Source organism: Lathyrus oleraceus, chromosome 4 (assembly GCF_024323335.1).
Source record: "Lathyrus oleraceus cultivar Zhongwan6 chromosome 4, CAAS_Psat_ZW6_1.0, whole genome shotgun sequence".
In the NCBI taxonomy this organism is placed as follows: Eukaryota; Viridiplantae; Streptophyta; class Magnoliopsida; order Fabales; family Fabaceae; genus Lathyrus; species Lathyrus oleraceus.
This window is the reverse complement of record NC_066582.1, coordinates 54,710,737-54,723,459: the sequence shown is the minus strand read 5'-3', so window position 1 is coordinate 54,723,459 and position 12,723 is coordinate 54,710,737. Positions and strand designations below refer to the sequence as shown.

At 35.4% G+C, this 12,723-nt stretch overlaps 1 protein-coding gene across 3 annotated transcripts; it reads right to left on the bottom strand.

The window, feature by feature from the left end:
• Window positions 1–1,335: 1,335 nt before the first annotated feature.
• On the bottom strand, window positions 1,336–10,762 carry LOC127073270 (eukaryotic translation initiation factor 6-2). 3 transcript variants are annotated; one of them, XM_051014417.1, is made up of 9 exons: window positions 10,716–10,762; window positions 10,142–10,197; window positions 9,716–9,838; window positions 9,502–9,595; window positions 9,330–9,415; window positions 2,974–3,018; window positions 2,236–2,366; window positions 1,797–1,907; window positions 1,336–1,708 (listed from the first exon to the last, which is right to left on the bottom strand). In XM_051014417.1, exons 3-9 carry the CDS (start codon window positions 9,723–9,725, stop codon window positions 1,499–1,501), a joined length of 687 nt encoding a protein of 228 aa, XP_050870374.1. In that variant the 5' UTR covers window positions 9,726–9,838; window positions 10,142–10,197; window positions 10,716–10,762; the 3' UTR covers window positions 1,336–1,498. The 3 variants fall into 3 exon arrangements, with proteins under 3 accessions (XP_050870374.1, XP_050870376.1, XP_050870375.1); XM_051014419.1 differs by having other exon boundaries at window positions 1,875–1,907; XM_051014418.1 differs by lacking the exon at window positions 10,716–10,762 and having other exon boundaries at window positions 9,716–10,192.
• Between the last annotated feature and the right edge of the window lie 1,961 nt (window positions 10,763–12,723).

The following is a 12,723-nucleotide window of genomic DNA, read 5'->3' as shown; positions in this document are numbered from 1 at the left end:
CCTCTAAAGTTCCCTTGACCATCATTTTTATTGCAACTGCTCTCACCCCTTTAACAAATCGAATTCTTAAAATTTGGGACTCTCTTTCATCAAAATTCTGAAAAATCCCTTTACTCTTCACGGGTCATTTTTCTTTTGATCTCTTGTCCTTCTCGTTGAAACGAGCTTGCAAAGCGATCTCCGCCTTTGCCTTATCATTATTTCTCTCCTCCATCCTTTACTCATGAGCCTCAAAAGAGCTTTGCAGCTCCTCTTTGCTCATCGTCGCAAGTCATTCGATTCCTCAATCGCTACAACTATATTGTCCAATGTTGGTGTTAAAGAACACATGATTTTCACGACAACATATTGTTTTATGATTGTTTCTCCGCATGACTTCACTTGATTCACCAACTACGCCTTGTCATCTCCTGCGTAAATCTTCTCTAAGATTTCTCACGCTTGCTTTGACGATTTGTAATCACCAACTTTCTCAAAATTGTCACCATCCACACATTAATTGATCAAAAACAATGCATTAAAATATTTCTTCTTTTCTTCCTTATGTGTTACTTGTGGTACAGTCGTTGCACCTTCGACAAGAGGATTCACCCCATTCTTGATCACTTCAAAAACATCTTGGTAGCCAAACAACACTTTCATTTGCTTGCATCATTTGTCGTAATTCTTCGCATCATATGGGTAGGTTTGCAGGGATTCTTTTATTAAAAACATAATCCATGTTGCACACTAGGTATTTATGGATCAGAACCAGGCTCTTGATACCAAATGTTAGAACTTTAAACCACAAGATTAGTGAACAATGATGGAGAAAATTGGAGTGTGGAGAGTGAAAGGGGAAAAAATAAAAGAGATAATTAAGAGTGAGAAGTGTAAATCACATTAACCAAATATGAGAATATCTCTAAAGCATTTATCCAAGTGTTACAAAATGACTATGAAACACATACCTTTAACCGATTACATCAAACCTATAACCGGCTACCGCTGACATTACAATGAAAAATACTTTCTATAGTAATCGGTTACAATTTCGATATTCTTGTTGTATCCAGTTACAAACCGTGTTAACCGGATCCAGCACTTGAATTACTAAAATCACTTTTGACAGCAATTGTAGTTTAGAAAATTGCGTGTTCTTCTATGGATTTTGAAAAATATGAAAAGATTGAGATTCATGTTTTTTGTGTTTTCTTTACATTAGTATCTGAATATAAAAAAATGATATTGTAAAGAATTGAATCCATTTATCTCGTGGTAGAAAATTTTCAATTCACTCTAGATTTTGAATTGCCTCACCAAGAAACCACATAAGAAGTTCAATCTAAAAACTAATTACCAACAAAAAAGGGGAGCTTCTACTAGAAAAGTTTTAAATAACAAAAGAATTCAACATCGTATGAAGAATAAAAATAAAAGACAAAACCCAGATGTACGTAGCTATTAACTAATGAGCAGTTTTCTCATCTCATCCGACACATTTATAATAATGGCAAGACTAGGGTTTCCTCAGCTTGAAGACTCTATTAATCACATGCAGCTCTGCACTTGTGGTGGTTGAACCACAAAAGCCTGTCCAATCATTTACTGTTATGCCAGGAAATAAAGTTTCGCTGCCATCATTGACGGTCCCAGCTTCAAAAGGAACTTCAAGATTTTCAGAAAGTTCATCCAAGACTTCTTTGGTCGTGGTAGCGTTGGGGTGGATCTGCAGCATCGATGGAGAGTCAAAAGAAAGTACCCATACTTGAATTACAAATTTCAACTGTTAAATAGAACATGTCATGTGTACTAACCAAACCACCTATGTTGGACAGGGCACAGTATGTTCCAGAAATAAAACTACAAGATTTCTTCGGCTTGAAAACCTCTACCTTAAGGACATCGTTGAGCAACTCCTCGACTTCCTGAACAATAGATGGTCGGACTAAGAATCATTTCAAAAATCCACAAGATAAATGATATTCTATTTCTATCCATTTTAGTATTTTGGATAAAAAGAAATATGGTAATCATGACTCTCATAGCTTTGATGATATGTGTACTATCATCATACAAAATAATGAACAAACAAAAGTATTAGAACCCTGAACAATAGATGAAAGTTAAATATTTATGATGAGATCAGGTTCAGAATGGCAAGAGAAGTATATATGCTAAATCCCTGAAAAGTGATTGTCTTGAACAAGAAAGAGATGGTGGCATGGAAAAGAAATCTATGATTATGACAAATACCTGGTGGAGATCAGTGTGCGCAAAGGCAACATGGTCATTACATGCTATAAATCTTGCATAACAAGTCAATCCTTCTGGGATGCGCCGCACAACAGTTGCATGAGGTAGACTTCTTTTTATATGCTGATATTCTTTAGATAATCAAGTAAGAAATACCAAATAGCATAAGTTGGAATAATATCACAAATGGTGTGTAGTTCTACTTCTATGCCACAACAAAGATGAACAATCAAGGAAAACCAGCACTTTTGAGTAATTTTGAATTCTAATAATACAGACAAAAAAGCCGATCACACCTCAAACAAAAAAATGCAAGAAATAAAATGTTGAAAGACCTAGACTGCTTATAAATACTTGCATGCAGGCAAAAGTTACAGAATCTTTTGAATACTTGACGATTAGCAATGTTACCGGCCAGTTCAACTGGTGGAACCACGAACCGCCCGGTTGTCCAGTCCATACATGAGTGTTAGTGGGACCCACTCATTAAATTCCTATGACATATTTGTCACTTGTGCTTATCTCTCTCTTTCTCATAAATGGGGGGGTAAATAAATGGAGCAAATCCGGACTCAGCTCGCTCACAATAATACTTGGTACAAGTAAGAATGGTACTTCATTTTTTACCAAATGTGGCACTTGAGGGTGACTTAGTCAGTACTACACTACATTTTACATTAGCATAGCATTCAATAGTACTAAAAATAAACTAAAGTATAGCATAATAGCTGAAATCACCTTCAGGTGTGGTTGTATGGGGCAAGAGAAGCCCGTTCTTGTTTCCTGCAAGCAAACCAATAGAAGGGTAAACTTATAAGGTCCGATTACCATTAAAAAATAATAATTAACAGTAGAACTTGGTTACCATCTCTTTATCATAATACCAAAAGAGAGCAAATTTAAATTTTGACAAGAAACCAACATGGTGGAGCCACTCTAGTACCAGCTTTGATATAGTCCAAAAGGTCTCATACACTTGATTGAATATTATAAAATATTTTATAACATCTTTTATAGTATTTTAAGAGTATCTTAGATTATCTTCTAAGATTAGTTTTTACATTAACAGTATTCAGTTTCTATTTCTCTATTTAATTTTAGTTGTCTTTTATCCCAATAAAAAGGAATCAGAATTGAGTCTTGTGCATCAACCAAGGTTTTAAAAACCGGCTCGTTACCGCGAAAACAGCCGCGATAAAACGGTATCAGAAGGTGTAGATACCGATACCGTTATTCACCGTTTTTATGATGAAAAATAAATTATGGTTAATTCACATCGCGACGAAATTGGGACTATTTTTATAGTTTTATACTTGTATTTGGAATCCTTTTTTGAACCCTAAACTCATTATTTTCACTCATTTTTTCTAGAATTGTCTTGCAGCCATCTAATCGCAAGCATTCTGTTCGTATCTTTCAACAATTATATACATAGTAGAAAGGAATTTGACAAAATACCTCAAATTTATATTTGAGAAAATACTTCATAAATTATCATGATTTTGAAAATTTACAAAAATTTGTATCCGAACAATGAAATTTACATAGAAAAACTTGAAACGCTCTTCCAACTATAATTATATTTGAAGGCATTCAAAAGCCTTATGTTATAATATTTTAGTAGAGTTAGTTAGATTATCTTTTAAGATTACTTATTTATATTATAGTGATTTGTTATCTGATTCCTCTAGTCATTAGGGATTAGGAGTCTTGTACTCCTAAAATAGGGGTAGTACTATGTTATTAATCTATTATTAATCTCGGATAGCATTGCGTAGCACTGACCCTCTAAAATGCTCTAGCGGGATAGCCGCTATGCAAAGATTAAAACCAGCATAAAAAGTAAACCTAAATATTCAAAAAACTAGACTTATACATTATTAGAAATGATAAAGGGAAACTGAATTTGCATTTTGAATATAACTAACTATTGATTTTTTATTTTGGTTAGGCACAATACACTGCAACTATCTACTTTATATATAGCAGATTAGTTGTGACATGCAATAGCAGGTTTTATCAGTGCTCAAGCTGGCATGTGTCAGCCTTTAGCCTACTCCAATAACATATTTTGATTGATCAATCTCCATATACTTAGTTCTTGAGTGAAATATAGGATTATGAGCCAACATAACTGCTAATTGATTATCACAGAGTACCAGAGCAATCTTGGATGAGTTGAAAAGTTCCTTGAATAGAGTTTGCAGCCATAACAAGTCAGCAGTTGCCTGAGCAAAGCTCCTATATTTTGCTTCAGTGCTAGACCTGGCAACCACATGTTGCTTCTTAGACCACCACGAAATGAGATTAATGAGATTGTTGCCAAAGTAGATTGCAGCACCTGAAGTACTCCTTCTGCCATCAGGGTCAGAGGCTCAGTCAGCATCACAATAGACATGAAGAGATGGAGTAACAGCAGGAGACAGAGGAGAAATTAACAAGCCATGCTCCATGGTTCCTTTTAGATATCTAAGGATTCTTTTGACTGCCACCCAATGAGTCTCAAGAGGATAGACATAAATTGGCAAACCTTATTAACAGAATAGGCAATATCAGGCCTAGTAAGAGTTGCATACTGTAAGGCACCCACCACTGACCTATACAGAGAGGGGTCAGTGACTGCTGCAGACCCAATTTTGGCCAACTTATATGTTGATTGCATAGGTGTTTGTACAGGGCATGCTTTCAACATGTTGGTCTTCAATAGAAGGTCCTTAATGTATTTGGATTGGGTGAGCAAAAGAGAGTCTTGAGCAGTTTTCTTTACCTCAATGCCCAAGAAGTAATCAAGCTCACCAAGTTACTTGAGAGAGAAGGCAGCATTTAGTTTGGAGGGAAGAAGAACCGCCTGTGATGATGAAATCATCTACATAAATCAGAATGTAGATGTTGTGACCTCCAAGGAAGTAGGTAAACAATGAGGGATTACACTTGCTAGGCTTGAACTGCAGTTGGAGTCTTTCAAACGATTGTCTAGGTGCTTGTTTTAGGCTATAGAGAGCCTTATTGAGTTTGCAAATCAAAGAGGGATTGTGACTCTCAAATCCCTTGGTTGGTCCATATAGACTTCTTCATGAAGTAGGCCATTGAGGAAGGCATTGTTCACATCTAACTACTGAAATTGCCACTTGTGGGTGAGAGCAAATAGAAAGGATAAGTCTGATTGTGAGGCTTGACCACAGGAGAAAAGGTTTATGTAAAATCAAACCCATATCTTTGATGAAAACCCTTAGCAACAAATCTAGCCTTGTATCTATTGACTGAGCCATCTGGATTTTTCTTAACCCTAAATACCCACTTGCAACCAATAGCATGTCTTTGAGGAGGGAAGGGAACAAGTGTACAGGTATTGTTGTTAATGAGGGTATCATATTCCTCCTGCATTGTTGTTTTCCAGTTCACATCAGCCAGAGCAGGTTTAACACTTTTTGGTTCAGTGGTAACCAAAAGAAGTATTGGCTCAAGTCAAGGCTGAGCAAAGCCAAATTTAGCTAGAGTCTGCATATGATGAAAATTGACAGGAATTTGAGATATAGGGATTGCTTTGGGAGGAATAACAGGAGAGACAAGTGAAGTACCAGAGGAAGTGGATGAGCTAGACTGAGGGACTGACAAAGAGGAGCCTGATGAAGATTTGAGGGACTTATTAGACTGAGTAGGTGGACACTGACTGGTGGAAGCCTGATCAGACTGAGTGGAGCCAGGATTCCTGGTGGAATGAGATCGGCTAATATAGTGGGAAACAGGTTGACTGGAGCAAGAATAACTGGTGGAATTCTGGTCAAGACTGATATTATGTCTGAGGAGATGAGCTTGAAGGATTGGGAGAATTAGGTCTATAAGGGCAGTAGAGGAGGGATTGCCTAAAACAGGTTGAGGTGATGTATGATTAGAAGAGGTGGATGAGGATTGGGATGAGGATAAAGGAGGTAACATTGAAAGAGAAGGAAAAGACACACACTGAAGGAAGAGAAGGAGTACTGGACTTAGGAAACAATTCAAGGTAAGGAAACCGAAGTTCGTTCAAAAAAACATCCTTAGAAATGTATAGCCTACCACTAGAGGCTAAACATCTAAAGCCTTTGTGGGAAGTAGAATAACCAAGAAACAAGCATTCTTGAGACCTAAAGTCAAGTTTATGACTGTCATAGGGCCTAAGGAGAGGAAAACAAGCACAACCAAAAACCCTTAGGAAGTTATAATCAAGTTGTGTGTGAAACAAGAGAATAAAGGGTTTTGAACTGAATAGAGGAAGAGGGGAGTCTATTGATGAGATAGACAGAAGTGGAGAAGGAATAATCCCAATAAGTAAGAGGAAGGGAGGCTTGACTAAGCAGAGTAAGTCCCATGTCAACTATATGCTTATGTTTTCTTTCCACTACACCATTTTGCAGAGTAAGTCCCATGTCAATTATATGCATATGTTTTCTTTCCACTACAGCATTTTGGTGATGTGTGTGAGGACAAATAACCATAAGCATGATGCCATGATCTTTTAAGAACTTAGAAAAGGGCCTAAATTCACCACCCAAGTCAGATTGAATGGCCTTGATAGGACATCCAATTTGGAGTTCAATTAAGCTCTTAAATTGTTGGAAAGTAGAGAGGGCTTCAGCCTTGATTTTAAGAAAGTAAATCCAAGTAAACTTGGAATAGGCCCACAAATGACATATAATATTTTAAGCCTGATGTTGAAGGATAAGGACCCCACAAATCACTAAAAACAAGTTCTAGAGGAGTGGTGTATGTGGTGTGTGGATCAGGAGAGTGTAATTTGTGTGATTTACCCATACAACAAGTTGAACAAAAACTAATAAAGTCTTTATTTGGGAAAGAAATGTTACATGCTTGCATAACAAGTTTTAGGGCATGAGAATTAGGGTGACCTAATCTTAAATGTCACGTATTAGGTATACTAGAACTGAAACAAATAGCATTAATACTAGAATTAGACTTCTTATTCAGTATTGAACTAGGAGAAATAGGGGACTGCATGGAGTAACTAGATAGAGTAATGGAGGAAAACTCATATAAGTCATCCCTTCCAACACGGCCTTCAAGTAATGTAGCCTTAGAAGCTTGTGAATGCACAAGCCATTTGTCAGAAGAAAAGAGGAATTAGACATTGTTATCTCAAAAAAAACTGACTGACACTGATTAAATTTTGGGTGATAGAGGGAATGAGTAAGAGATTGTGAAGTGTAGAGGTATGTGGAGGAGAATTGGTGAAGGAAAAACACTTGAGCCAGAGGACTTAATGTGCAAACCTTGTCCATTTCCCATGAAAATCTTATCAGGACACCTTTAAAGGGAGCTGGTTGTTGAATATTCTTGGCATCATTTGTGACATGGAAGGAAGCACCAAAATCAAGGAACCATGCGGGAGAAGTGGAGGGCACTAAATTTGCAACAAGGGCACTTGGTGCATGGGAGAAATTGGCAACACTAACACTTCTTGGCTGTATAGGAGGCGTTGCCCGGACATTTTGAGGAAAACCATTATAGCCATTAAGGTGAGGAGAGACATTGTTGAGGGATATAGGAATTACCAACCGATGCAGAAGGTTGATAATTCTGATTAAATATGTACCAATAAGTGAGAGTCGAGTGTCCATGCCTGGAACAAACTTGGCATTATATATGAGCATTAGAGTTCTTGCCTCTACCAAATTGACCTCCATGTGAGCCTCAAGAGCCACGAAATTGACTAAAATCTTGTTCAGCAGGAGGTACAGGGCTAAGATGGAGTAGAGTCAACACTAGTGGGTTGAATTTCATCAGCAGGACTGCAACCAGCTTAAGCCAAGTTAAGAGACACCATATCTGGAGTAGATGACTTCTTGAACTTGACGGAATTCATGAGCAAGAAGTAGGATATCTACTTCATCCAAGTCCATGAGTCCAAATTTGCTTTCAATAACAGACACTACAGCGCAAATTCAGAAGGAAGACCTTCAAGAATAACATTTATATGGTATGTTGCAGGTACGGGATCACCAATGGAAGCAAGAGCATCCACAATAGTACGCACCTTGAGTAAAAACTCTTGAACTGTTGAAGTACCAAGAGTTAGGACACGAAGTTCCACACGCAATTGTCATGCAAGCCCACGCGTCTGCTTCTGGAAGAAATTGAACAATCGATCCCAAAGTTGATGAGAATGCGAGCATCCAAGAACGCGAGAGATAATCTCGTTAGAAAGCGTCAATTGCAACCACGGAAGAAGCATTTGATCTTTTTGAAGCCATCCTGAATACGTAAGGTTCACGTTTCCGGTGGTGCGAGCTTCATCGTCGATGAACTGAGGTGGAATCCACGTGCAAACAAAATCCATTAGGTTATGCGCATTGATGTATGGCTGAATTTGTTGACGCCATAGGTGAAAATTCTTTTCATCGAGTTTTGTGAAATTCTGTCTAAGAGCTGGAGGCGATTGAATTCCTTTGCAAAGATCGAAGCGACCGGTGACGGAGCCGGTGAAACTTGAGCAGAAGAAATAGGCGACTACTCTGGTGGCGGTGTCACAGCCATGATCGGACTCTAGATCGCAACCAAGCAATCTGATACCATATTATAAATGATAGAGGGAAACTGAATTTGCATTTTGAATATAATATAACTAACTATTGATTTTTGATTTCGGTTAGTTACAATACACTGCAACTATCTGCTTTATATATTGCAGATTAGTTGACCTGTAATAGCAGATTTTAGCAATGTTCAAGCTGACATGTGGCGGTCTTGAGCCTACTCCAGTTACATACTCTAATAGAGATAGTCATACTTAAAAGTTAAAGAATAATGGACTAATATAACTTAAGCAGAGAAGAAGATTAAAAAAGAATTGGATTAATAAGAAGGAGAGCACAAGGATTATGTGTGAGCAAAAACATAACATGAGTCTTTCGAATTGAAATTTATACAAAGTTTAAAAATAAGAATTTGTCCCCAAAATTCTAATAGCAGACACAATAGCGGCTGCGATGGCGGTTTGGGGCCGCTTCAACAGCTATCGGCTCGCGAACCACTGTAGACTTAAAATCCCACAAGTTGAACATACTGATTAAGATTTGAATGTTTAAGAGAAACTTTACCAATACAATAACGACCAACCCAACTAGTGCCAGCAATGGAGGTTTTAATGACAGGGATAATATCTTCAAATTTGGCAACAACTTCACTGTAGCAACAACAAGAAATACATTTATTCATCTGTATATGAAACCAAGTGCAAAAATTCATTAGGAAACCAAAAAGATTGAAAACCTGTAGAAGTCATCGGAACCTTCCCCGACCAAACAGTAGGTATTGGTAAGTTTACAGAACACTCCAACATGATCAGTGTCGTTAAACAGAAGCCCTGTAGGAAAGCATTTCAAAGATGGAAAAGTCTTGTTTACAAAAGAATACCATATAGCAATATATATACTAAGCATTAAGCAATAACAACTTGTTTAGAAAGGGATAATTTCCAACTTACTTTTTGCCATGACTGAGGTCAAACAAATCTCTGACCCTAGTAATCAACTTAGTATATGCGGAAAGACAAGCGGTTCAAAATGCTCTGACTCCGGTGTTGAAGATGAAAGATTATAACTTTACACTAAAATTTCCATAAATAAAAAAGCATAAAAATATGAACTCGTGAAAACACCGATAACTCTGAAGGGTGTGTTTGGTTGCATTTACTGAGAACGGTAGGGCATTTACAATTCTAGAAAATTTTAGATTCAAATGGAAATAATTATAAACAAAAGATGAAAACAAATCATGCGATAGTTCTATGTGTAGAGCAACCTAGTACCAAACTACTCTGGTTAACAAACAAACACAATGCATTGTATGCAACAGAGTGCGGAGAGATTCAGAGGAATTATAATTTGGATAGATAGCGATTGAGAGATACCTCCGGCCTCGGTTCAGGAATTAGGAATCGGGAATTTGGTTTTGGCCTCCAAACCTCTATGTATATTAAGGGAAAAAAACCTTAGAATATATTTAAATAATTTTAAAATATATATATTTTAATTTATTTAATTTTATACAATTTGTTTTTTGAAAATTAGTTTTATATAGATTTAATATAATTTTTTATAAGTTAAATAATATTTTCATAAGCAGTAATGTGAAAGTTTGTTTTATTGTTTATTTGAGAAAGTAAAAAAGAAATATCTTTTTAGAGAAATAAATAATATATATATATATATATATATATATATATATATATATATATATATATATATATATATATATATATATATATATATATATATATATATATATATATATATATATATATATATATATATATATATATATATATATATATTAGAGCTTAATAATCTTTAAAAAAATTGTAAAGATTAAAGTAAAAATGATAATCCTTAAAATTATGGTTTCAATAATTAGAGTTGTCAAAATAAATGCAAAAGTAACAACATACTTATTATACAACATAATTTTATTTCCAAAATACTTACAAGAGGTTCTTAGATTTCGGGGTGTCTCACTTGAGAGGTTCCAACTTCGAATGTCCTTCATAACAACATTCATTCTCTTGTATAGAGAATGGTACAAGACGGACTTGAAATAAAATTGAAAACACTCTAACACTCTATAAGTATGTGGCCGACAAAGTCAAAAGAAAAAGCAAAGATAATATGATAAGGTGGCCCACATGACCTACAATAATACCATAACGAAACTTATTTCTAAAGTAGTTCAAATTTATTTTTTAACAGAATATTTAATAAATCTTATCTTCAACGAGTCTAATCAATAATTCAAATCTTGTCTTCAAACTTTAACCATCAAGATCAGTAATATTGTAACAGTCGTCTTCATTTTCATTCAAGTTATCAGATGTACTATACCCATTTTCACTGTCAGACAAAACGAAAATAACTTCTTTTAATTTAGACAAAAAATCATTAGGACATGTAGCAACATATAAGGTTGCTAGTAACTTAGACGGGTTCATGGAAAAGTAGTATCTTAAGAACTTAAGTTTGTATTTTTGTAGAGATTTGGATGAGCTTTGCATCATGCCTCCAACTTTGTTGAAGATAATAGTTTTGGATTAAACTTGACCCACCATTTAAGTGAAAATATTTTAATTAACTGAGTTGTCGGGCAGTCTTTCCATAATAACTCTGATGAAAAAGTCCAAGAACTAATCCAGGTAATGCCAAAAACTGCACAAAATGATAATAGCACCCTGTGCGCCGAACAAATAGTCACTAAGGTAAATTCATTGAAAGGCTTAATAGTGTAATATGGGAAATGTCCAAAGTAGGTCCAACAAGTTGAAACCGCTGAATGAACCAGAAATGGGGGTTTAAAGAGATATCTTTGTTGAACCAAATGAATCAAGTATGGTTAAAAGGTTCAATAGCTAAGAAAGTTGTCCAGACTTCCATATAATCAAAGTAATTGAATGTCTGTGGATAGTACGTATTGGAGAAGGAGCGACCTTCTGCTGGCGGTTGGCCCCAATCGGACGGAAACCAAAATTTAATAATCTTAAATTTAGAAAATTTAATATTTATTTTATCAACCTTATCATATTGATGAGTGAGAGAAATGGAGTCAATGTCAACTAAAATAGTTTCATAAAATTTTATGGTCTTTATTAATTCTTGAGGTAAGAAAAAAAATCACGAAGGGAAAATTCTTGAGATAACTTGCAAAAGAGATACATCTGATAAACAATACATTGGTTTTAGAGGCATCTGGATCATGTTTTCCCTCTAAAAATACTCTTATTAAAAAACCGAGTAAAGAGTTTTTAATACCTTCAATATGTTCTATCTCAAAATCAAAACAAGATAATAAAGATTGTCATCTGGAAAAATTATGTTTTGAAACTAAATTCTTAACATCCTTTTTTTAAACGCTTTTATCTGTTTTACAAACAGTTTTTAAAAACAAATTATTTTGAAATTTGAAAATGCATAAAACAATGGCTAATTTTTTTTAATAGTACTATAATTTATTTGGACTGGAGACCAAATTCCAGAATAATATCTAACAACTTATTCTTTTTTTGTGCCCAAAAGTATCTGCTTTAGTATACCACCACATCCTAAGACTGAGGCGTATGTTTCAATAATAAGGTTGGCCCTAGGATCAGGAATTCCTATGCAATGTAATCTCTTGACCAATTGTTTTAATTGTCTAACACTCTCAGTCATGGAATCATCCTAAAGAGTGTGTGTGTGTGTGGGGGGGGGGGGGGGGGGTTCTAAGTCTTTTAAATAAGGGTAAACAGATATTTCTAAGATTAAGGATAAAATCAGAAACGTAATTAAGACATCCTATAAACCTTTGTAGTTATATTTTGTCTTTTAATTCAGCTGGGAACTTATTAACAAAATCTAAGGATATGCTAATAGGAATATACATACCTTGGCTAATGTCAAAACCCAAAAATCTAATCTTACTCTGAAATAAGTTAAGCTTCTTTTCTGATGGAACTAAATAATTATT

Bases quoted from the DNA above. Each gene is read 5' to 3' on its own strand.
- LOC127073270 (XM_051014417.1), bottom strand. The intron at 1,908-2,235 runs GTATTTGTCATA...TCTATTGTTCAG, and splicing joins CGCACACTGATCTCCACCAG to GAAGTCGAGGAGTTGCTCAA. The intron at 1,709-1,796 runs GTTAGTACACAT...TCGATGCTGCAG, and splicing joins TGTCCAACATAGGTGGTTTG to ATCCACCCCAACGCTACCAC.